Genomic DNA, 25,936 nt, shown 5'->3' on the forward strand with positions numbered 1-25,936 from the left:
TTTCAGGATCCGCTTCAGACTACCGAAATAAAGCGAGTATTACAACAAAGCAAGTCAAATAAATTTTTCAGTCTCCCAGTGCATATCAATGGGATGCCTACACTAGACTGTAGTCTAGTGTGCAACAGCGCTGCAGGTGTGAGTTTGAACAAATGCACAATGACATGCACCCACTATCACGGTATCATACAAAGTATTTTTGCTATCCTAAAGTCCTCTGAGCTCTGCCTATTCATCTCTCCCTCTCCCGACAACCACTGGTATCTGTATTATCTCCACAGCTTTGCCTTTTTCAGAATGTCATGTAGTTGCAATCACATGGGATACAGCCTTTTCAAACTGGCTTATCCCAGGTGGCTCAGTGGGTAAAAAATCCGCCTGCAATGCAAGAGACACAGGTTCGATCCCTGAGTCGGGAAGATCCCCTGGAGGAGAGCAAGACAACCCACTCCAGTATTCTTGCCTGGAGAATTCCACGGAGAGAGCAGCCTGACAGACAGACTACAGTCCACAGGGTCACAAAGAGTCACAAAGGACTGAAGCAACTGAGCACTCACACCCAGACATATATTTCACTTAGTAATACGCATTTACGGTTCTTTCACATCTTTTTGTGGCTTACCAGTTCATTTCTTTTTAGTGCTAAATAATATTCTATTGTCTGAATATACCATAGTTTTTATTTATTCATTCATGTGTACTGAAGGACATCTTGGTGGCTTCCAAGTTTTGGCAACTATGAACAAAGCTGCTAGAAAGATTTGCCCGCAGATTTTTGAGTGGATGTAAGTTTTTAAACTGCTCCAAGAAAATATTAAGGAGTGTGACTGCTGGATCACAGAGTACATTTAGTTTTATAAGAATCCAATAAATTGTGTTCCAAAGTGATTGCACTATTTTGCATTCCCACAAGCAATGAGAGTTTATTTTTAAAAACACTGTTTCTGAGGTATTCATCCTAAGACTCTCCCCAACCCAATGACTCAGGTTCTTTCACAGGGCACAATGGAAGCTCGAAAGAAACACTCCATCCTTTTAAACCTCTACTCAGCCCCCTAACACACAGTCCTTGGTCAGACTTCTTGGATTTCCCCATTCTGAAGGCAAAGCTGTGCAGTGAGCCAGGCTCTGTGACCACCCATGATCTGAATTACGCACAGGTGTTCAAAAATAGAAGAGGGATCCAGCATAATTAAGAGCATTAAGCAATCATCTCAGCCCAAGGAGACAGTTGAAGAAAAAAAAAAGAAGAGTTTGGGCAGCACTTTGAAAAATAAATTCCACAGCCTTTCACCAAGTTGAAATCTTGGCTTTGGACACAAATAAAAATGAGCCTTGCCTGATCTACGTTCCCAGTGGATTTCTGCCAGATCACAGAAGTTGACCCAATTGGCCTGGTTTTCCACCAAGGCCACGACTGGAAAGGCAGATGGTATGGCTGGTAAGAACCAACCATGGATGGACACAACAGCGGAGAGAAAAATGGCAGAACATAGCTGGCCAAGACAGAATGGGGGGTCTCTGCTGTCAAGAGATCCATTTTTGCACTGCATTTAAAAAAAAATAACATTATGGTTAGCCTTCAATCTGATTACCTTCTTCTATAGATTTCCATCCCCCTTTCCTTACATCCTATAAAACGTAGCTAATTACTCTTTCATTTTCTCTCTGATCACTTGGTACTGCTATACAGTAGTAAAAGGACTGCTGACTCTATCCAGAGAATCATGTGTTTTAGGCATACATGTGTTAGAAACTTGCAACAAAGGAAGCAGCGCCTAGGTTTTTCCCTAAGATTTCAGGAACCTGGAAAAAGATGCTAAGTTATAAATAAACCGTTACCAAGTATAACGTTATTTGTCATGAGAAACTCAAAAAAAAAATTTAAATTAAAGCCATTGTTTAATGGCCAACACTGGCTCTAATGGGCCCTGTATAACACACACCCGTCTTTAAAAAGAGCATTGTCCAAACATTCCCCCTTTGTTATATTTTTCTCCATTCCTGAGGGAAATACTATCTACCTTTACACTCATTTTGTTTAACATCCCCAGTCATTTATGCTATTTACTGAGTATCTGATATTCCTAATAAAATGTCAGTACAAATATCCAAGTTGCCTAGGAGGAAAAAAAAAGTTTTCCACCCTTCCCTGGCTGGTCAAGGTAAACATTTCTATGGTCTGAGTCAGTCAGCCACACTAGCACAAACGCCTTTTATCTTTCCTCTGAAATTACAAAAGATCATCATTTTACTCAGCCATAAACCTAACTAAATCGATACTCTGTACACATCAAAATTAAATATGTTCTCTCTGCTCAAACTGAACAGTGTATTATTTATCACTAATATTTAATGACAAAAAAAACCTGATAACTCTCTCTGACTATACCACTGATTTCATCTAGTTCCACATCATCGATTCTTTTGGTCATTAGCATAATCACAGAGAATCAGCTCCGGCTTAGGCAGCAAGTTTGATAACAGAGCTGAAAGAAGACACACACTGTTTTAAAAACATGCTCCAATTTTCATCTGAGTATATCTTTATTTGTGTGGCTTTCATACCATTAAAGATGCCAGTCCTTGAAAACATGCAGAAACCACTCTCTGCACTGAAGAACAAGGTGCCTGTATCATATATAACAAGGATACGGAAGTATAAAGTAGCTGTTAATTAAACTGCACTTTTTAACTTGCTACCCTGCATATGTAACTGTTAAGTTCTAAGCCAAGTCTTTAAAATAAGGAGGAGAAAATGGCTAGGCTCCTTCAAATGAATACCTCATCTGCTTTTCCCCCTCCTCCTACTCACATACAAGAGATCAGCCACCTGATATATTATTTTTTAAAATCAAATTCCCCGGTAATGTTTCCTTTTAAAGTGTTTCCCTTTACCACAAAACAAACAAATAAACAGCAGCAACAAAAACAAAAAACTACCAGCAAATGACCACATTATGAAGACAGGACCAAGACTGAGAGTTTCAAATCCCCCCTACATTTTCAGTGTATGGGACTACAGAATGCTGCTGGATTTTAAATTCACGTTTATAAAGTTTGTCTTAAATTACTACTCAGCACTTTAAAATTTTCACATGGAAAAATCAATAAACTACAGCCACCTGTATTCACACGGATGAATTTCACCAATGTTAAACAAAAAAATAATCAACTTACCAAAGAACACATATAGGAGGATACCGTCAATACATTCCTTGAATATGTGAAAGGAAACCCTCTATTTGGGGGAATACGTGCCTATGTATAAGAAGTAGAATGAAAGCCATGGGACAGAAAAAGTCAGCTGAGAGCAGAGCTCACCTCCAGGGGTGAAGGACAGAATAATAAGAACATGCCTGGAACCTTTCCAACCAGGGTCAGAAATATATTCTTTTAGAAGCTGAGCTGCAGGTACATGAGGGCCCACTGAATTATTTTCTGAATGACATCTTTTTGGTGTCTTACACATTTCATAACAAAAATTGAAATCTGTAAGCATATAGTTTTAAGAGAAATCGCTTTGTAAATATCTGCCAGACTGCTTTCCTCAAAAGTTGCTCTCAACTCAAAGATCAAAGTGCTTGAAGCCAAGGCACTGCATTTTATTCCACAATCAGGGCACTTGTTATAATACTACAACCCTAATATAAAATCCATTTGTACCATTTTCCAAAGCGCTTACAACTACTGTAAAGAAGTCTCCCATCTAGGTACTCTGCCATGGGGAGGTACTCTCTGACACAAAGATGATTTCTGTAGCTAGCAAAAGCCATTGTCCTGCTTCTTAATTGAAAAAAATAATAATACAGAAATGACATCTCTAAGTATCTTTTAAATTTTGAGTTGATACAAATACATGCATACAGAGAGGAAGCCAGAATCACATCTCAGATATGATTTGGGAACACAAGGGTCTGAGGTACCTTTTTTGTCAGATGGGCAGTTGATCCCCCCACCCTATCCACACTGCCATCCCCATCCCAAAATATTTAAGCCTGTGCTACCACTGCCTTAAGGACACAAAAGGGAGAAGCACCCCTAGCCAGCGGGCAGGATGACTTGCTCCTACAAGTATAAGAATTTGTTGTAAGCTTTACCCAAGTTACTACAGTGCGTTTACTGTCAACAGGCATCATACTGCAACAAAAGCCATGATTTAGAAAATAAGATGAACACACTGAAGTGACTGAACCCTTCCTAAGCCCAGAGAAAGCAGGCAAAACAGCAGGTCTGCAAGAATATGCCTGATGAAGCCCATCAGAGAAAACCCAAGGCTGAACCATTTTCCTTTTTAATAGACTACCTTCTTGATAATTATTGGCAGCTGCACGTGGACAGTGATATTCTCTAGAGAGGCCTCACCCGACCCCCGGCCCCCCTTTTCAAGATTCAACCAGCTTCCTTCCAAATAATTAAACGCAGCAAACTTTCTATTAGAAAATTTCTATAATGCATCATTAAAAAGGGTCTGTCACTGATTCCCTTATGACAAATCAGCTAATTGCTTAATTTTCTTAAAGAAATGATAAACATTTCATTTTAACATTGGGACTTAACATCATGCTGTAGATTTTACCCACTGGTTGCCATAACAGTAAGACCTTGTAGCCTCAACGATGCACCTATTTTTTTCAACCAGTCCCGTTTTTCATCTTTTTATAGAAATCCTCTATTCACGGTTAGAGACACTCTAGATTGAAAACTTGGCCCATCAGAGATTGTTTTTTAAGCCCTTCAGGGTCTGAACAGAAATAAAAGAACTTTGTATTACAGGAATATTTCAAATGCCACACAAACCCAGAGTCAAAGCAACTGTGAAGTTCTAAACATAAAAACAATTGCCAACTTTTTTGTATCTATTAAAATCAAGCCACACCCAAAGTCAAATGGAATTTTTTTTTTTTAGGTGAGGGCATTTTGGACCAACACTTTATTGCTGGGTAACTTCAAAAGGCACATTACTAATACAGATGAAAAATCTCTATACTTTTATTTAAATAACTCTTTTGATCTTACTGGAGAGATCTTTAGCTGAAGCCCTGAATATTTAAACAAGCCTCCTTAGCATTTTATCTTCCTTTATCTCATAATCTTGGAGGATGCATTCGTCTTAGGATTCTGCTTGCTTTATTTGTGTGGCACTCTTGGCGAGGTTACTTCCATCAATATTCCTGCAGGCCCTATCACATACAATGAGAGAATTTCCCAAGATGCCTAGGGAAATCAACATACTTATGCCAGAAGAATTAATCTAGTGGGTAAACAGTTCAGATTTTTAAATTAAGACAAAATACGCAGAGAAAAAAATTACAGCAAGCGATCTGACACTAATTGGTAGCTACAACATGACAACGCCCATTGGAAACATGGACGCAAGCAAGGCATAATTTGAAAAGAAATGTCTGGTAGCGAAAACGACTGATGTTCCACATTGTTCCTACCACTCAGCTGAACTGTGAGGCTCTTATTCTGCCTCTATTTCTCTAAGTATCTAATGTTTCTTTTCGTGCTAGACTCTGAGAAGGGAACTCGTATTCCTTTCTTAAGTTTCCTGAAGTCCAAACAGTAAAGTTAAACCCTTAAGCAGAGTTGTAAGCTCTCCTCCAATACTGATCATTGAGGAGTCCAGTCCTCCCACGTTGGTGGGCATCAGAATCATACAGGGAGCATTTCAAAAATGCAAAAGCTGGCACCACTCCCAATATGGCACATCCAGGCGCGCTGTGACTACGTCTGTGTTTGGAATGACAGCTCTGCTGCAATTCCAATCCTCATGCATACTTAAAAACCACCAGCTTTGATTCTTAATAGAAATCCAAACACATTAAAAAGAATGTACGTCTCGAGATAAAAACAAAACATTAGTTGGTAAAATCTACATGAAGATAAAGATTTCAGTTTCACAGTCTTTAGGAGTGGAAATTACTTGGTCCACGGGGCCTCTGTTTAGTGTGCATCAGAATTACTCCAGGAGAGGTTTGTGAAAAATGCACATTTGCACATCAGTCACAAAAAATTCTGACTGAAGGATCTGTATTTTAATAAATCTCCCCTAACACATACACATGCATAGACACACACAATGTCTGGAAGCAGGTGAACAAGGAACTTCACTTTGAAACATGCTGAACTTGGACCAACAGCAACCCTCTACCACTTCATATATGAGTACCCGCCTCCATCTCTTTTGCTCACCTGTCCCCAGGAGAGAAGCCTCCAGCTCCTCTGACAGGGTACCACCAGCTCAAGGGAGAGGCTCTGGGACAGAAAAAACTCATGTCAAACTCACATCACTCCGTTCCCCCAAGAGCTGCGGTTACTTCCTGGGAGCACGAAGAACACCTTCATAAGTCTGAAGAACAACACACAGCCCCAGTGTCCTTAGGTCTCTAAGTTCAAAGAACGTACCTTAAATACTCCCCTAATTCGCAGACAGGGAACCAGGAGCATGAAAAGTCACATTATGATTCAAATGTAGAGCCAGGAGGGAGAAAAGGAAACCTCAGAAATTCTGCTTTTGAGTTGATGCTAAAACTGCTATTCAGTGTACTAGTCTTTAAAGTCGATGACAAAATCAGCTAAAATCAGATAATCTGAAGCAAAGATAATCTGGCCAACTGTGAATGTCCACCTGAATTACTATTAATAAATAAATCTGCATCCAAAAATATAACTTGGAAAAACATCTTTGTCCCATCCTAAGTGAATGTCTCCTATTTCATATGAACAGGAATTCAACAATGCCAAGTTCAGGTCCATTTTTCTCCCCTTAGTAAATTGTCCTCTAACATGCTAACCTCTGAGATTTCCAAACTCTTGAAATAAAAAACAGAATGACATGAGCTTTCTAACCAGTGACTCCTCCATTTCAGCTTTTTGTCTGAATTAGCAGCATTTGGAGGAAATAAAGCCATCACAGAGGGGTCCTGAGTAGAGATAACTAAATAGTAAACAGAATATTTGAAGACAACTTTGTATATGTTCATGCTCCTTTATTTTAAAAAAATATCTATTTTATTAAAATTGTCATTTGGAAACAAAGTACAATTAGCTTTGCACAGGGCCTGCCGAGATGTTCTGGAACACACCAGACATATGTAAATATTTCATGATATCTGTTCCAACTGAGTAGACCTGTCAAGACATTTACAGGGTTTGACACTACTTCTGACTTTAATTAAATTTCTGACCAGATACTTTAATGCAATTTAAATAGATTATTAGTTGTCAGGATCTAATATAAATTTTGTTTATGATTTAGCTACTTTAAGTACTCTGATTGAAGAAACTATTTAACCCCATGAGTCCACAGCTTCAAGCATTAAGATGAGGCCATTAAAAAGCCTCCACTGCCCTTTGCACTCTCCCAGTAATCTTAAATTACTACAACCTAACGGCAAATACTGAGGCACCAAATTGAGCCCCTCCCCCACTTTTTTAAAAGCAAAGACCTTGCAGATGGTAATACAGAAAAACCCATGTATGCTTATTCAAGTCCCAGATTCTTTCTTCCAGGCAGCCCGTTCTCTCAGTGGCTGGCTAGGTAGGAAATGTTTTTCTCACTTTCAGTCCCATAAAAATCACTACCAAACACCTGTTGTGCACAAGGCAGGGCATGTATTAAAAACGGGCGTCAGGGGATTTCAAAAAGAAAAACAAGTCTTGTGGAGACATCCTCAAGCTAATCTGGCTAAGAGATTTTCAAGACTGGGTAAAACGGTGCGAGATAAAGGATGCAGCTTCTGGCACAACCTTCCTGTGCACAGGAGCAGACTCCTAAACAAGGCCCGAAAAAGTGCCTCAGTACCAACTGCCTGTAAGTAATGAAAATCACTTATTAAAGAAACAAAGAACACTGTCTAATTGTCTTCCCTGGCTGCCACGCACTTTACCCCAATGTACTTCCTCTTTCCAGAATACCAGCCTTGGAGCCATTATTGCAAGAACATTATCTATGGGATGCAAAACCAAAGCACTTCTTGAAATCAAACATTCCTTACAGCATTTATTTTTAGGTTGGCAGCACAAGCCAAATCTGCTTAATTTCCATTAACCACATCATCACATGCACATTGAAATAAACTACGTGGGTCCGGGGGGTGGATTAAGTGCCATGCACAAGACACCCCATATTTCACCAGGTTTTCCTTTGTTTCAGGAATTTGTCTCGTCTCATCTCATAGCCTGCTGATGTTCTAGCTTTTGGCACCTCTAACCTTAATTTAGCCAAGCACCAAGGAAGAGAAAGATTTTTAAAAACCAGTTTAAGATGGCTCCTTGGATAGCACACATATGGCAAAGTGACACAGATCAGTGCAACAAGGCACAGAAAAGATTGTCTAGAAATTACACCAGCCCAACACAGGCGTGCTGTGATTCATGGGGTCGCTGAGAGTCGGACACGACTGAGCGACTGAACTGAACTGAACTGCAAACTTAACTTGGCTTGCTGGCCTGAGTTACAGACTCAGTGTTTGATCACCTGGTGGGATGACTACCATCAACTAAGGAAAAAAAAAAAATCCGCCACAAACGGTAAAAGTCTATGTTGGCTCACATATAAAGTTCACCTGTCTATTCAGCAGATGCCTCTCTTAAGGTTGTTTTCTTTAGAAAACAGACCTCTACTTGCTGGAGACCTTCATACATACTCAGTCCAAAAACGTACTTTAAAAAAACAACAATACTGCTGGCTTAGCAAAAATGACATTATTATGAAGGAATTCTATAAAGGGACTATGACACCTAACAGGATAAGAAAGAAAAAGAAAAAAGCCCTAAGCAAAAAAATTTCTTCGAAAAACAAAAATACCACCTGTGCAAACCTAGCTACGCTCTGGAAACCTCTTTTCAGCCTCAGAGAAACAGCTCATGGCCGGTGCCTTGAAGTTGCAATTAAATTGTAGTAATTTAAGATTATCGGGCGAGCAAAGGGCAGTGGGAGCTCTTTGGAGGGCTTGCCTCCCCACTTAATGCTCTTCAGTCAGGGGTTAAATGAGTTTCTTTAATGTAAGTACCTTAAAGTAACTGAATCATAAACAAAATTTATACTATTTTCTGACAGCCTGCAATCTATTTAAATTTTATTAACGGGTGCCTAAAATTATTTTTAAAAGACAGAACCCTTGCAATGCCCTGTAAATATTCTTGGCATACCCACTGAAAAGTAATCAAGACAGTATAATATCTAAATAGAACATACATACATTTTGGGGATGCAGATTCTTTACAAGATAACATTTTAAAAGTGAGTTTGCATCTTAAGTAAAACCTGAAAACCAAATCAACAGCACAATAAGGTTGGCTGCAAAAAGGAAACTGGGTTCAAAAGAAGTTGTCACATCTGTTCTATTCTCCTTTCTCTTCCTTTATGTTGGCACTGCCGTGGTATAAATATATTTGTTGAGGAAATATCACAATTTTTCTGTTAATTTAAACAACTGCTGAGAACAGACACAGCCTTCAATAGAGCCTACAAATGCAAATATACAAGGCTGGAGGTACAGAAACAGGGAAAGAGTCAGTAACAGAAAACCATGCCCAGGCTCAATATTAACCCAGTTAACTTTTGTTATTGTTGGTACAAATGATTTAACTAGAAAATATTTATAGCTTTTCAAAAAACATTACATATTGCAGAAAATTGCCTAATAACATCCATGTGTATGTTTAACTCACATTGTTTAATGATACAATAAAAGGTATATCCAATAAAAGCTACAAATTTTGAAACATGTTGGGCACTCTGGTTATGAAACTCTGCCTTAGAAAAACACAAAGTGCTTACTATGTGATCAATATTTGTTCATTACAAATGCAATCCTGAAACAACAATTATTTTTATCCTTCTCTATGTGTTTATTTGTCCTTTCCCCCACTTTGCTCTACTTAATTAAAATGATATTTAATTTGGATATAGTCTGTACCTAAAAAGTGTTATACAGTTTATACTCCAGGATTTAAATATAAACACAAAATCTTTCAGATGTCTCCAGCAATACAACCCCCTTAATTTGAATCAATTAATCTAAAAAGTTGATGTTTCTTTCATTATACTTTGATAAACCTGTGAAAACAAAATGCTAAAGTAATTACTGTTACTACTCCCTTTAAAAATGTAAAGCAGTTAAATTTTCCTAGACAACAAGCAAGGACAAGTTACAGAGAACTTGAATAAAAGTAGCAACGTGGTCATGCTGAATGTCAATCTAAAAAAAGAGGTTATGTCTAATCTGGAGAATGCTCCCTCTCGCCTTTTTAAATTCCAAGAGTGGGCTGACACAAAACTTCATCACCAGGATTTTCTTTTCTTTTTTTTTTTTTTTGAGCTTCACATCAGATTTAAACCCTCACATACAAAACCTTGGCTTCCCTGACAAGGCAGATCTTCTAAACTTGATGTGAGAAAATGTTATCTAACTCTAGTGTAGGAGTCTAATGTTGGTAAAAAAGAATTCCACTGCACAGTTCTGGGTAGCAAGACAGCCTCTGGAAGACTTAATAGCCTTTTAATGCCCTTCTGGGTATGTTTTGTTCATAAATAAGAATGCATTACAAAAATAATAACTTGTTTAGCTACTCAGCATCTATAACTCAGATCCTGCCTGGAGAGGGGCTGACTATTTCCTTCCAAGCGAGGCTTTGCTTGGACAACAAAGATCAGCATTTGCAATAGTCCATTTCTGCATTAGTCAATATACAGCTCTGCTGCTAGATCGAATAGTCCAGGGTTCTTCGTGTAGAGCTCCTGACAACAACCCAGCAGCAGTTCTGTTTGATCTCTCCTGCTTCCTTAATTTGGGTTGTCAAGGTTCAGCAGTTGGAGGCTGTTTACTTTACTTTTTCAAAAAAAAAAAAACCTGATTTTTTTTTTCTCTCTCTCTCTCTCATACAATGACTAATCCAAAGTCTAAGCAGGGTGGGGGGAAAGGGGGAAGGGATGCAGCTAGTGACTAGATGTTAAACATTCCCCCCTCCTTGCAGTGAGATTTTAGCTAACACCTTTTAATGGTAACTGGTTGAGTTCCTTTTTATATTTTTAATACTCTTTAATTATATGATGTTTCAAGCAGGAAAGTCAGAGACAGAAAGGACTCATTCCCAACCTCTGAAACTGTGAGCCCAATTTTAAAATTTCCTGGCCTCAAAGAGATGGGTATTTTTCACTTAATAGAATCAAAACTCTAGTGGAATTCTCAAAAGATTTGATACATTTGTCTCTGGAACCGAAAATAACAGAAACTTCTGTGTCTCTGTTATACAGGATAACCCTTGGTAGAAAATACCAGAATTCTTACCATTTCTCTTCAAACTCTAGTTAAGATATTTCCCTAAATTGATTCTCACTGTGGAAAATACAAGAGGAAGGGGCATGTAAGGTAAAAAATTGGAGATATTCTTCAATATATTTTCAGCAGGAGAAAAATCTCTTAACTATCCTTTAGGTTTCTTCAATTCAGCTATTGTGCAAGCCCTAAATCCTGAAGCCTAAGACAACTAAAGGTAAAGTGTAGACAGTTTCAATGTATAGACTCCTTTCAGAGGGAATACAGAACGGCCCTCCAACATTCCAGTCTACAGAACAGTAACAAAAAGGGAAATCCAAACTTGGAAAATACCTGTGACCAGACATGAGAGCAACACCAGCCCCTCCTAAGTGGGCTGGAAAAGCTCAAATGCAACCAAATGAAATGTTTATATTAATTTCATTATTCTGTCCAAGCCTCGAAGGCTGGGGGCAGGGGGTGCACAGAGGAACAAATAAGTTTCATTTCGGGTTTTCTGGCTGAGCAAAAGAAATGAAATTAAAATGAACGCGTAGGATGAGCCCAGACTAAATCAATACACTTTGTAATCAGCCCGGCAAGGGTATTTGGACACAATGACTTGGAAATAATTAATAGTTAAAAAGGCGGGGGGAGGGGGGGAGAGGGTGAGAAGGGGATCGAGGGATGTCACCATATTTTATCAGAGCACTTTATACTCCAAGCTAAACTTTGATCTCTAGATTTTCGGATTTTGGAAAGAAAAGGGGGGAAAAGGAGAAAGTCCAATATTTCGAAGCACCTACCGGCTTGAGGACAGGCGCATTCCTGGCTCCGGCGCCAGATCGCTGCGCTCGCGCCGCCCATGCTGAGGCTTTGGGCACAGAGAATCCCCGGGCGCAACCCAAAGCTCTAGGGTGTCCCTAGACCCTGCGCACCCGCCCGCGGCCGCAGCCGCCTCGACTTACCCGCGGAGACCCGGGAGGGAGTGGGAGCGCCGCCTTCACGCCCGCGGAGGAGGCGCCGGCAGCACCATGGTCCCCGGCGCCGCTGCCGCTGCCCCTGGCCCGCTTGCTCGCCACACGCTCTCTTCCTCTTGCAAACTTTCGGGTTCTGCAGTCGACAAGAAACCGGGGTGACCGTCAGCAAGTCTTCTCGGTGCAGGTTGGGGGAAATGGAGTGGGGCGGGATAGATGAGTAAGCTGGGGGGCCAAGGCTGAGAGGACGTCGGGCCCGAAGGACCCACAAGCGCGCGTGGAGGGAAGACAGGATGTGGCTCAGGGATTTCCCTGCAAGGATCCCGAGACAGGGAATCGGACGGAGCCAAAGTCTCAGCACCTTACCCGGGATCTTACAAAGTTGCAACAACAAAAAAGGAGGGGGGAGGAAAGGGGGAGGGGTGGGATCGGGATAAGATCGCAGTCGCAAGGTTTGGAGTTACAACTGTTTATTTAGTCCTTATTCTAACAGGGGGCGGGAGCTGCGCGGCAATGGGGGCGATGGGGAGGGGGGGCGGTTTGCAGGCAGCGATTTCTTAGCAAACACTTGGGGGGGGGCATGAGACTGTTTCTGGGCGCGAAGCTCCCTTGCGCCCGCGTGTGTCACCGCCAGTCTTCAGGGACCAAGGTGGAGCTCACAACAGGTGGGGAGGGGGACTAGCCTAGGGCCAAAAAGGAGAAGGAATCAAAGTTTCTGAGCGCAGCAGCGGCTGGGAAGGAGGGGGGCGGAAGGCGGGGGCGAGGGGAGGCGGAGGCAGTGAATGACCGCGACCCCGCAGCAACTGACAAACCCCTCGGCTCCCGGCGCCGCCACCTCGGTCCCCACCCGAGGCGCAGGGCCGCCCGGCTCGCGGGCTGGCTCAGCTGAATCCTCTCTGCGGGGCACGAATGGAGCGCCGGGAGCTCGGGAAGAAGGCGGCGCGCAGACGAGGAACAGAGCCATCGGCTGCCGGGACAGCGCCAAAGGGACGCGGCGACTCGCGCACGTCTCAGGACATATCCAGGCTTGGGAAATCCCCTCCACCCCCGTTCTTAAGAGGGGAGTATACCCAGAAAGTGCATGTGATGGAATGGAGACGAATCCGCGCACGGCGACTATCCGCAGGGCACCCTGCTCCCACTCGCACTCGCGGAACTGGCCACGGCAGTCGCGGATCCCTGGCAGGGAGGCTGAGTTCGCTGGGCCGAGCGCGTGAGGGGTACGTGTCTAGCTGAGAGTGCGCGGGTATGTGTTTGAGTTTTCTGGGCTCCGGGGTGCGACAGAGGAGTGCCCCCGCCATCGAGGTCGGCACACGGCGTGCGTAGCACTAGAGACGTCCCCAGCCGCGGGGCCTAGGGCGCGGACGTTCCCAGTCATTCCGCTGAGGCCCACGGAGCAGCCCCAGGGCACAGAGGGGACAAACGCTAGTAGTTGAGCGAAGGGAAAAAGTTTGCTCCAAGTCCAAACTTTGGGCTCGAGAAGCACCCAGCAGCGCGCCCCCCTCCCGCCGTGGACCTGACCCCGGGCCCTGAGCCCTCCCGGCAGCTACTCGGCAGGCACCCCAACAACGGACACTGAAAGTTACGCCAGGCCGCCTGGGCTTATCGATTTCTCTCCCCACGGCGAGTGCAGAACAACGCGTGAAGGGGCCAAGGAGAAGGCGAGATTGCCTCCTCGCTGCTGCCTTCGCCACCCCACCCCCCATTTGACTTATGGAAATGCACCCGAGAGAGCAGTGCCCCTGGAAACCCCTCTAACCCCGAGGCGACTCGAAGCCCCCACCCACCCCAGAGCCTGGCCCTGACCCTGGGAAGAGAGAGGTTGCCTCTGGGGAGGGCTGGGGGAGATGCACGTGGAGCCGGGAGATGGAAAGTAGATTTTTTTTTTTCTTTTCTTTCTTTTTTTTTTTTTGGTTGTTGTTGTTGTTGTTTAAAGTGGTCGGAAACAAGGCAGGAGGCGGCTTGGGAAAAAGTGGAGCAGAAATGGAAAAATACAAACTCACCCGCTGCAAATGGTCTCTCGGTGCAAACTAAGGTGTTTTCGGGCCTTTCCCCGAGCGCGCCCACTCCCGCCCGCGCGCGCACCCCCGCAAACACACTCACTTGATCACACACGCACGCGCGTGCGCGCACAGACACACACACACACACACACACACACACACACACACACACACACGCACGCACGCACGCACTCCCGGGCGAGGGCCGGGCCGCGCGAGTATAGCATGAAACCGCCACACAATAAATAACAATAGATTCCTCCGCTCCGGACTAGCTTCCCGGAGCCCAGCTAGCGCCAGTGGTGGCGGCGGCCGCAGAGGCTCGGACGGCATCGGGCCCGGGGCTTTCCCCAGCCTGCTCCCACCCCTGGCATCCAGTCTGGGCCCCTTCTCCACCTCATGCGCCCACAAACCACCCCCGGGCTTAAGCCTGCTCACCCTCCTTCCCCAAGCCACTTAGGTGCTGGTGCCGCCCCCACCCCCGGAACAAATAAATAAATAAGGCGCGCGCGAGGCCAACACGTCGCGGAGGGAGATGTTGTTATTTTTTGCTGTTGTGCGTCCCTGACGTCACATCCACCTGCTGGGTAAACAACAAGGCTTGCAGCAAAAAAAAAAAAAAAATCGCAGTTGCCAAAGAAGGGCTGGGGGACGTGGGAACTGGGGGCAAGGGGACCAGGGAGGTGGGAGTGAGGGGCGTCCAGGCTGGATAGGGGAGAGGGAGGCAGAGCCTGCAGACCCGAGAGAGCAGGGCCATGCCAGAGCAGTCCCTGGCAAAAGAGGAATCAGGCAAGAAAGACCTGGAAAACAAGGGGCATGGGGGAGGGGGAGTCCTCAGAAGAGGGGGAAAGGGGGGCCCATTCAGACACTGGGGGAAAAACGAGAGAGTGTTAGCAATTAGGGACGAAGATGGTAAAGCGATGGCTATTTGCTTGGTTTCTGAGCTAAAAATACAGAAGGAAGAGGAGAGGATAGACAGGGATGTTGAGTTTCCTCCAGTTAAAAGTGAAAGTGTTTTGCCATCAGTGACAGTTGAAGGAGGGGGAAGTGGGGTGGTGTTTTCAACCCCCTTTCTCCTTCTCTCCCGTCCTCCCTCGGTCTCTCCTTTCTTTCTGTACTTTGTCCAATGAAAGAAGGCGAGTTCGGAAGGTGAAAGTTCAGCAGAAGGACAAACCCCTGTTTGCAAGAAAGAGAAACCAGCCAACGAGGGGTTTTTCCCCCTGTATTTCTGAAGCAGGAGAGTGTAATGTGGGACGCTTCCCTGTCCTTCCTTGTCAGAGTCACTGCAGGAATGTGTAGTTAGATCCACTTCAGGCGAAAGTGGCTGCGTTGGGAGCTGTGTTCTTGCTATGGTTTCTCTTAGGAAAACGCCCAGGGGGCTAGAATGTCAATCAGTTGTTTAACACAAATTACCATCTCTCCCAGAGATCAGTCACATGTAAAAAGCTTTGTCCAATTCTTTGAAAAGGTGAGACTTTTTTTCTTTTTGCTGCTTTGAAGTTTGGTGGAATTTAGAAATTTGAAGGAGTAAATTAGGAGCCTGGATTAAATATTTTGAAATATACACGTACAAAACAAAAGACACAAGCATTTCTTTCACTATCATCAATACAAATAGAGAAGGAAGATGACTTTCTGTTTCCACACTGTGACTTAGAAAGATACATGGCTCTATGGTTTGTTATTGTTTTTAACAGAAATAATTTTTTCAGACTCTTAACCCCAGATGCTGCTAACATACCAGCATTTCCAGCTACATACAGTATAGCAGGGTAACTCTTTATGAGGATATATTGACAGCCAGTCCTGTGGATTCCTACAAAGTACTTGGGAGGTGAGGAGACAATGGGGGAAGCGGGGAAGACCTGGTGGGGAGAATAAGTACTATCCCTTGGTCTTTAGCCTGACTGGCGCAGTTGTAGAAAACCAATATTCTGAAAAAAATTTATTATCAATTTTTTGGATACTGTCTTTATACAAATATTTTTAAACATTCATTTACTGAAGAATTCTAAATCTCAATTTCAATAATAGCATAAGACTACCATTTTAAAATTCTGTTTTGCAAGTTAAAAAAAGGCATTCACTCATGCTACAGAATAAAGCCAGAGACAGGGAGACCACGCTAAGGTAATTACAACACAGTAGAATTCTTGTTGAATGCATGCTGTGTAAGATTCTAGGCTATCCAGGCAAAACCATCCATCAGATCTTTAGACTAGAATCGAGATAAAGAAAATGTGTTTTAGGTTCCTGCAGCACTTCCTAGCTTCCTAGAAGCTAGAGTTGTGTTCTTTGATTCAAAACATTAAGACATGGCACACCTACTATGTTCTAGACCATATAGTAGGCACTGAGGGATGCAAAAATAAATAAAATTTCTGCCCTTGAGGAGCTCACAGTCTACATTTGTCAGTAATAACATCTAATATTTATTGAATCCTTACCATGAACTAGACAATCATATAAAAGCTTTGTCTTCTCAGTTAACACTATGAACAACCCTTTACCACCCATTACCATCACTGGAAATTCCATATGCTGAATTCACATGGAAGTAAATGGAAATCTACAAAGTAGCCAGTCTATGGAGGGTTGTTGGCTGGGGATGCGACGATGGTTTTCATTTCTATGTTTATGCCAGATATAACATGTTATGGTATATGCTGGGTTGCAAAATTATAACTCAGGGGAATAGCAATTTATTTCAATGTGACAAATTTATTCATCATCTCTAAAGAACAATTCATCCTGTTTTCAGATCAAATAGAAGTTGCTTTTTTTTTTTTTACTAGCATTGCCATACTAAAGAAGATCTTTACGTTACCATTGATCTTATTCTGCATTTTAACTTTCTTACATTCACTTGAAAGTGGGGGCCAAAATCAGACTGGCAACAAGTTTTGCAGACAAAAGGAAATCCTGGCTATAAATCCCATGATATATTGTACCCAATTTTGTAATAATACTGTCTAATGTGCTGCCGTATTAAAGACTTCCATGCCCATTTGGCTTACATTAGAGGGAAACTTAACTGCAGTTTAACATATAGTTCATTTTCAACACTGTCACGTTACATTCATAAGGAACACATTTTAATTTCTTTATCAGTAATCAGCTAGAAGTTTCTTTTTGTTAAATTAAAGCAAGAAGGGTTTTTAAATAAAGGGCATGGGGGTAGGACGCCACCTTTTGGTGGTAAAACAAATAGAAATTCCTTTTTAAAACAGATGTTTCTGACATAATTTCATTTTTAATTATACTAAGGCAAAGGTGATTGTCCCCATTTTGTTATATTTTAAGTAATAAGAAAAAATTGTAAATTCCAAATCAGCAAACTATGGTAAATTGCAGCCAAAATTTCCCCAATCGTCTCAGAACATTTGAGTGCCTTGTCACATACTGTTAATTATATGTAACACCAATTTTGTCCTGCAGATACTGTGTCAATGAATATATGCACATTTTTAGGGAACAGAAACTTGTGTGGACATCAACCAGTTAATGAGATACCGGAATCTCTTTTAAGTTTAGAATTAAACAGAAACTTTAAAATCACCTAATTCAGTGTTTCTTTAACAATACTCACCATCTTCCTAATTTTCACCATATCTACATAATAGTTCTTGAATAATATACTGTACTCACTGAAGTACAGTTATTATAACTATACTAAATATTTTTCTGTAAAGCAACCAACTTTTATTTTTCTATTACTACATTAAATGGGAAATCATATTTCCCAGTCTCCATAAATTAAAAACAATCACAGTAAAAACAAATTTGCTGATTTTTCTTTTTTAGAAAGAGAGGTCAAAAAACAAAAATTAAAAAAAAATTTAAACAGAAAAGTGACAGGTCCTGGAAAATATTAACGAGTGTCAACAGCAATAGTTGTTGTTGTTGATGTTGTTTGAACAACCAGAAAGAATTGAAAGTGACTGCCAAGGAAGTATAGTTCTCAATATGTGATTCAATGTTATCTAATGCCATCCCAGTGATAAGACTCCTACACTCTGAGAAATAGGCATAACCAAGTATGTATATCAAATTACAGATTAGGAAGCTGAAACCTAGGGAGGTTAAATTGCCCTCCAAGGCCAAATAATTGGTGAATGGCTAAACAAGGATTAGAATCCACGTGTCCTGGCTCCTTTTGTATTCCCATCTCATACTCTTCACTTTACCAAAGAGATGTGCCACCCCTCCTCAGAAATCATTTAACCTTCTCACAAATAGCCAACCCACATAGCCGTTTATAAACAGGACAGGAACTGAGACCCAAGAGGCAAAATCAAGATCCCCTGCTTACCTTCTCCCTCTCCCCTCCCCCAGGTGCGGCAGACATCCAGGTACCTGTAAACACAGTGAAGAAAGGAGGGAAGGGGAGAAAGGGAGGAGGAGAGGAACATTCGGGAAGGGAAAGGCTAGTAAAAGCGTTCAGAATACTCTAAATGAAGGCTTCTACTAAGTTTCCTTCCAAGAAGGGAAAAATGGCTAATGAAAATCGCATGTTTCTCAGTAAGTGGCAAAAGAAGTGTGTTCTCTGTGTTGTGATGTGGCTCTGTGTCCATACCAAAAGCCAACAGAGGATCTCCGTTTTTAAAGTATGGTTTTTAAAGTACGGGAAGTATTTGGAACCAAAAAAAAAAAAGTTTAAAAATAAAGTACGGTTGGCACTCGGTATCCACTGGTTATGTATCCACCTATTCAACCCACGGTTCAGTGGATGCTGCTGGCTGAATCTGTGAATGCAGAACCAGCCCCTACGGAGGATGTACTGTAAGGCACTTGAGCCTCCACCTACTTGGGTATCTGAGCAAGGTCCTGGAACCAGTCTCCTCAGATACTGAGGGACCCCTTTATACAACACAATCAGGCATTCTGAAACAAACCACATTTGATAACTGAATGGCTTGAAAAGCGAGTCAAGCAATAGTAAAAGATCCCAGCTTTCAGAGGGGCTTCCCCAATGCCAAAACTTGTTAAGAGGCTCAGCATTCAAACTAGAGGCAATAGAGCCTTTTCTGAGGTTTTAATCACAGAGAGGGGCTTTAGTTACAGAGACTGCATTTCCTGGTTTCTTTTAAGGGTATAGTTCAATAAATGTAAATAAACATGGCCTGTAAATATTTTTATGTTTTTTTTAAAAATTGGTGCTTGTAAAAGTTGTTGATATGCACAATGAAGTATTTGGCCAAGTACCTCCACTCCGAAAAGATGTTCTGATCCTTTAAGCCATGAACATTCAGAGTGCAACATGTTGATAAATGGAGATTCTTAAAGGGAGTATGAGCAGCTGTATCCTACCTGTCACAGGTACAAGAACAGTCTACAGCCTTGCTATGCAAAATGAGATGTGTTGGCCTGCAGCATGGGCAATGCACCTGACAATATGTTGAAAAGGCAGAATTAGGGACTTCCCTGGTGGTCCAGAGGCTAAGACTCCATACTCCCAATGCAGGGGGCCCAGGTTCAATCCCTGGTCAAGGAACTACATCCCACATGTCACAACTGAAGATCCCCATGCTGCAACCAAGACCTGGTGCAGCCAAATAAGTACATAAATGTTTCTGTTTTTAAGAAGGCAGAATCACAGCCCAGTCCCTAGACCTACTGAACTAACATCTGCATGTTAACAAAGCTGGCCAGGTACACTAAAGTTTGAGAAACACAAATCTGCACTGCACATGGCCTCTTACAAAACAGGCACCATCTCAACAACTTTAATACCTTCAGCTACTTGACAGATAGTTCTGTAAGCTGTCTGCCATACCTGGCTCTCCAAGTTAGCATCTTTCGTAAACTTTGTTGGGTTCTTGTGTTTCAACCACTTGCAAAGTTAAGCCAGTAAATCACCTATGTAAACCATGATTAATTCCTCTGACATTAATAGCAGGATGCCTTCTCTCTTCTGTTACCCCAAAGAGACTGCTAATTGCCCTCCAATTGTTTACCTTTGTATTGTTTTATGAGTGCTCAGAGAAAGATGGAAGATATTCCCTACCAGGCCAGAAACAAATGCCAGACAGGTTTTGGGAAGGCTGAACACATGCTATGACTACACCTTGTTAGTAGAAGGGCTTTGCTTTCTTTGTTTTGTTTTCTTTTTTATGGAAAGGATGACGCCTCCATAATTACAGGTGTTGCTGTTCAAAACCCAGAATATTTTCCAAAGCACTGAGGGGGCCACACCTCCAGTGGCCCATGAGCCATCCTGGTTGGATTCTCTTTCCACTTCTCTACCACTTTTAAAGACACATGCAAGCACCACTAGATTTACATTAAGTATAATGAGAGGAGGGGGACCCCATGCAAGTGTGTTTACTTCTCAATAAACATGAAGGAATCACAGGCAAATCTCACAACTGATAGTCAATTTGTATCTGTGAAGTTCTCAGACTGTAGTCACCTCCTATTCCTAACAACAGGTTACTTTTGTAAACCGCCCCCCACAAAAAAAAAAAATTAAAACTGTTGTTTTTATACTATCCTAAGGCAATATAATTAAGTCTCTGAGTAATTGTGTACCTGAATTCAAAATAAGATTTCACACGTAAAGCAAAATTCTGATTATAATCTCTGAGAAGTGTCTTGGCTTATATTTGGAATCCACAGGTGCCAGCTCAGTGTTACAAAGGGCATTCATTGTTCTGTAAGACTAGAGACAAACTCTATTTGTATGAGAAGTAAACGAGGCTGGTCAACCCACCTTCAGGAACCAGGGAGGCTGTATGCTCAGTCGTGTCCAACTCTGCGGCCCCACGGACTGTAGCCTGCCAGGCTCCTCTGTCCAAGGGGATTCTCCAAGGTAAGAATACTGAAGTGGGTTGCCATGCCCTCTTCCAGGGGATCTTCCCAACCCAGGGATCGAATCCAGGTTCTCCCGCATTGCAGGTGGATTCTTTACCGTCTAAGAAACCAGGGAAGCCGGTGAATATCGAAATGGGTAGTCTATCCCTTCTTCTCCAGGGGATTTTCCCAACTCAGGAATCAAACCAGGGTCTTGAGTTGCAAATTATAGAATTTTTTAGAAGGGACTGAAGGATATTAAACATGGGGATATGCTGACCTGTTAAATTTGAGATTTTTTTTTTTTTTAGTAGTATCTATAAAGTAGTTATCAACTGAAGTTTCCTTTCTCCCCTCAGGATGTTCATGAGCCACTGTTGACATTAAAAAGCCTTACAAAGATAAAAATCTGGTATCCTCAAGTTTAATATGAATTCTATGATAATGAATTAGAATTGAAGGTATTCATATGGACAGCTAAACATACATATATATAAAAATATGTACATACAGTAATATAAAACATAAACACATATATTTACAGATAAATAAATACAGAAATAAATCTATGTATGTGAAGGCCTGAAGTGCAAGTGTTAGTCACTCGGTCGTGTCTGACTCTTGGTGATCCCATGGACTGTAGTCCGCCAGGCTTTGCTGTCCATGGACTTCTCCAGGCAAGAATACTGGAGTAGATAGCCATTCCTTTCTACAGGGGATCCTCCTGACCCAGGGATCGAATCCAGGTATCCTGCATTGCAGGCTGATTATTTACCATCTAATCCAGGTGGCCAGTTAGTATGCATACATATATTTCCTGGCTGTATCCACTGACAAAAGGCAAGAAGTAGTGATATCCCACGGAGAAGGCAATGGCAAGCCACTCCAGTACTCTTGCCTAGAAAATCGCATGGACGGAGGAGCCTGGTGGGCTTCAGTCCATGGGGTCACTACTAGTCGGACACGACTGAGCTTCTTCACTTTCACGTTTCACTTTCACACATTGGGGAAGGAAATGGCAACCCACTCCAGTGTTCTTGCCTGGAGAATCCCAGGGACGGTGGAGCCTGGTCAGCCGCTGTCTATGGGGTCGCACAGAGTCGGACACGACTGGAGCGACTTAGCAGCAGCAGCAGCAGTGATATCCCAATAGTAATGAGCACACCCAGTACTCAGGTCTTGGTTTTTAAATACCTTTCTTCAATAAAACCTCTTTCTCTGATAGCTCAGTTGGTAAAGAATCCGCCTGCAATGTAGGAGAGACCTCGGTTCAATTCCTGGGTTGGAAAGATCTGCTGGAGAGGGGATAGGCTACCCACTCCAGTATTCTTGGGCTTCTCTTGTGTTCAGCTGGTAAAGAATCCACTGGCAATGCAGGAGACCTGGGTTCATTCCTTGGGTTGGGAAGATACCCTGGAGAAGCGAAAGGCTACCCACTCCAGTATTCTGGCCTGGAGAATTCCATGGACTGTATTGTCCACGGGGCCGCAGAGTCGGACACGACTGAGTGACTTTCACTTTCACTCCAATAAAATCAATCAGAACTCCCTGGAAAACTAGTCAATTCCAGTGATGGAGTAGAGAAAATACAAGATAAGCCTGGAACACCATGTAGTACCAGAAATTGCTATAAGAAGCACTTAAAAAAAATGATGGCATAGAGTGGAGAGACACTGAAAAGCCACAGGAGCCAATCTTGAAGAGCTCCCCAATATCCAAAATTGAGACATTGTGAGCAAGAAAAGAAATAATAATAGTAATAGATTATAACCCAAAGAATGAAATAAATATACATGAATCCATACTGACAGATGTAGGTGCATGCTAAGTCACTTCAGTCATATCCAACTCTTTGCAACCCTGTGGACTGTCACCCACCAGATTCCTCTGTCCATGGGATTCTCCAGGCAAGAATACTGAAGTGGGTTGCCGTGCCCTCCTCCAAGGGATCTTCCCAACCTAGAGATCAAATCCAGGTCCCTTATGTTTCCTGCCTTAGCAGGCAGGTTCTTTACCACTAGTACCACCTGGGAAGCCCATACTGACAGACATATACACGAAATAACACACATATATGCACGTAGATATAATATGTGTGAATAATATCTACACACATAAATAAATGGGGAAGTGATAACTCTTCCTTACAGAAGATCGGTGGGGCCCAGCAATTGATGTCTTATGTTTTAAGAGGTTATGCTAATACCATGACCTAGAGGATTCTACCAGACAAATTACTGAAGTGGGTTGAGTGTAATTAGGGAGGCGTGGGGACTGTGGTAATTTAAGCACAGACATCTCAACTGAAAGGGACAGAGGCTGACTGCTGTCTCCTTAAAAGCAAGCTCAGGGCAGAAAGCACTTCTGCATTTTTGAGAGACAAAGAAATCCAGATCTTTCCCCAAAGAGTCCTCAGTTTTAAAATCTTAGGTAGGCCAACCAAAGCATAGCTTCAGGGAGCATCAAGGTCACTGCTGCTGCTGCTAAGTCACTTCAGTCGTGTCCGACTCTGTGTGACCCCATAGACGGAAGCCCACCAGGCTCCCCCGTCCCTGGGATTCTCCAGGCAAGAACACTGGAGTGGGTTGCCATTTCCTTCTCCAAAGTGTGAAAGTGAAAAGTGAAAGTGAAGTCGCTCAGTCGTGTCCGACCCTTAGCAACCCCACGGACTGCAGCCTACCAGGCTCCTCCATTCATGGGATTTTCTAGGCAAGAGTACTGGAGTGGCTTGCCATTGCCTTCTAACTCCCATTGTTGGAAAAACTGAGCCACCATGTCAGTCCAGAATGACAAGGCTTGTTCCTTAAGTGAGCAAAGTGGAAATGAACAGAAAAGAAGGGAAACCTGGAGAGTACTTTTCCTTACTCTTAAGTTTCTTCCCAAGTATTAACGAGTCACTTCAAACATTCTGGTTAGGAAAGTTTGTATGCAATCTGAATGATTCCTCAGTGTGTCAGCAGAAGTCACATTTTCAAAATATCAAACCATCAAATGTAATTATTTGGAAGGTGCCCTATTTAAGATTCTTTGTTACTCTCCAGAAAAGTCAGTTCAAAATTTTTACTAGGATATTTTGTTCAAGGAGTCTAGTGCCAGGGCAACCTTCTGTATTACTATTATTATTATTATTCTCCTCCATTTTTATCACTCTCCCTCTGCTGTCATGAAGAAAGCCATGGCAGAAAGTCCAACTGATCTTTGTCTTGTCTCTTGTGCATCTACCCTCTTCTACTCTTTCTGCTCCCACCAGCCCACAGCCACATATATTAGAGCCTCTTCCCTCATGGAAGATGCCATCTCCCTCATGAAGACATGCAATAAATAAAAACAAGGTGGTGAGACAAACACCTTAAAAGCAGCTTGAAAAGCAGAGGACTGAGCAGGGAGCATCTGGAAGGACAATGGAAAAAAACAGTGGGTTGCCCATGTATCTCACTAAGTAGCTAAGACTTCTCTCTGTCGAGCTGGGAGGGTGGATTTGCCTTACAGCAGCTAAAAATTCAGCAGTGGCAAAGGTATGGAATCTGCAACATCCACAACAGTGGTTCTCAAACTGCTGACCATGGAAATCATCTGTAGATGTTAAAAGAAAAGTATGGAGGCCAACTCCCTCTGGAGGCCAACTCCCAATGGAGGCATTGGGATTTAATTGACCTGGAGTATGATCTGGGTGTGAGGAGTTTTAAAAGCTTCCCAGTAAGTCTAATATGCAGCAGTGTTTGGGGATTCCTGACCTGGGCTTCCCTGATGGCTCACGTGGTACAGAATCCACCTGCAATGCAGATGTGCATTCAATCCTTGGGTCGGGAAAATCTGCTGGAGAAGGAAATGGCAACCCATTACAGTATTCTTGCCTGGGAAATCCCACGGACATAGGGAAACAAAGAGTCAAACACAACTGAGCACACTCACACACATAAGCTGGGAGTGAGTCTCAGAGGACAGGAGTCACAGATAGCCCTGCGAGCCTAAGAGATGCCAGGACCACAGTCACCTGATACACTCTGAACTGTCACTGTGGCCAGCATCCCACATAAAGGAAACCAATTGATTAAACTAACTCCCCCCAAAAGGGCCACACTACTATGGTCTTCAGATCTTGTGCATCAGAATCACCTCGGTGTGGTTAATACAAGGATTCCCAGAGCCCACTTCAGCTAAAGCAGAGTGTTGGTGAGAGGCTGTGGAAACAGACCTTTTTAGAAGCTGACCACCTGGCTATGATATGCAGCGAGGTTTGGAATCCTTCCATGGGGATTTCCAGTGGTAGTACCTATCATGAGTTCTGTTTCCATTTTAAAGGGGAACCTTTAAAGAGGGCAACATATAAAGCAAAGAAACAAATACGGACATCATAGCCTTATGAAAGACTCCTAGTAGTCATTGAGTGTTAACTTTCTTGTTTTCCACAGGTGATAACAGTCATAGAAAGGTCAGCTGAGATGTCTCAGCGCTCAGGAGGGTAAGGTCTTGGTTCCTGGCAAAGTCCTGGGTATGAGACATAGCTGGCTGGAAAATCCCAGTGCCATGCCCACCAGTGTGTCACTTTGGGGCAAGTTCCCAAGCAACCCTGTGCTACTTAGTGAAACAGCAGTAGAACTGGCATACATCTTACTGAGTTGCTGAGGATGGTACCAGAGAACACACTCACCTGGGCACAGAGTAAACTCTCAACAAAGCATTCAAAGTAGCAGAGCTCACTTAGAAATCCAGGAATCCTGGCTCCCTGTGGGGGCTTCTCTAGTTTTCACTGAAAGAATTCTGGGTCTTGGAGCTCTGATATGGAGGAACATTTGAAGTCCGGATGTTCTCAATGCCTTTCAAATCATGCCACTTATGCTGCCTGCCCCACCCACATCTGAAATCAAGTCTGCCTTCAATGCACTAATTCTTGGTG

At 42.8% G+C, this 25,936-nt stretch overlaps 2 protein-coding genes across 2 annotated transcripts in view; one reads left to right on the forward strand and one right to left on the reverse strand.

The window, feature by feature from the left end:
• The window catches only part of EIF4E3 (eukaryotic translation initiation factor 4E family member 3), a 250,464-nt gene that overhangs the window by 87,583 nt on the left and 136,945 nt on the right, over window positions 1–25,936 (reverse strand). Inside the window, exon 7 of the mRNA XM_088831579.1 lies at window positions 12,236–12,380. Coding sequence (XP_088687705.1) covers window positions 12,271–12,380 — 110 coding nt within the window. The 3' untranslated portion in view covers window positions 12,236–12,270. The remainder of the gene's footprint in view (window positions 1–12,235; window positions 12,381–25,936) is intronic.
• Window positions 12,836–15,053, forward strand: LOC148774026 (uncharacterized). Its single transcript, XM_088831580.1, has 2 exons — window positions 12,836–13,464; window positions 14,181–15,053. Exon 1 carries the CDS (start codon window positions 13,027–13,029, stop codon window positions 13,459–13,461), a length of 435 nt encoding a protein of 144 aa, XP_088687706.1. The 5' UTR covers window positions 12,836–13,026; the 3' UTR covers window positions 13,462–13,464; window positions 14,181–15,053.

The sequence above is a fragment of the Moschus berezovskii genome, chromosome 24, assembly GCF_049115385.1.
Source record: "Moschus berezovskii isolate FMDL1 chromosome 24, NW_MosBer_1.0, whole genome shotgun sequence".
Lineage (NCBI taxonomy): Eukaryota > Metazoa > Chordata > Mammalia > Artiodactyla > Moschidae > Moschus > Moschus berezovskii.

What these genes read in the sequence shown, in the direction of transcription:
- LOC148774026 (XM_088831580.1), top strand. Translation starts at nt 13,027, where the DNA reads ATGACCGCGACCCCGCAGCAACTGACAAACCCCTCGGCTCCCGGCGCC.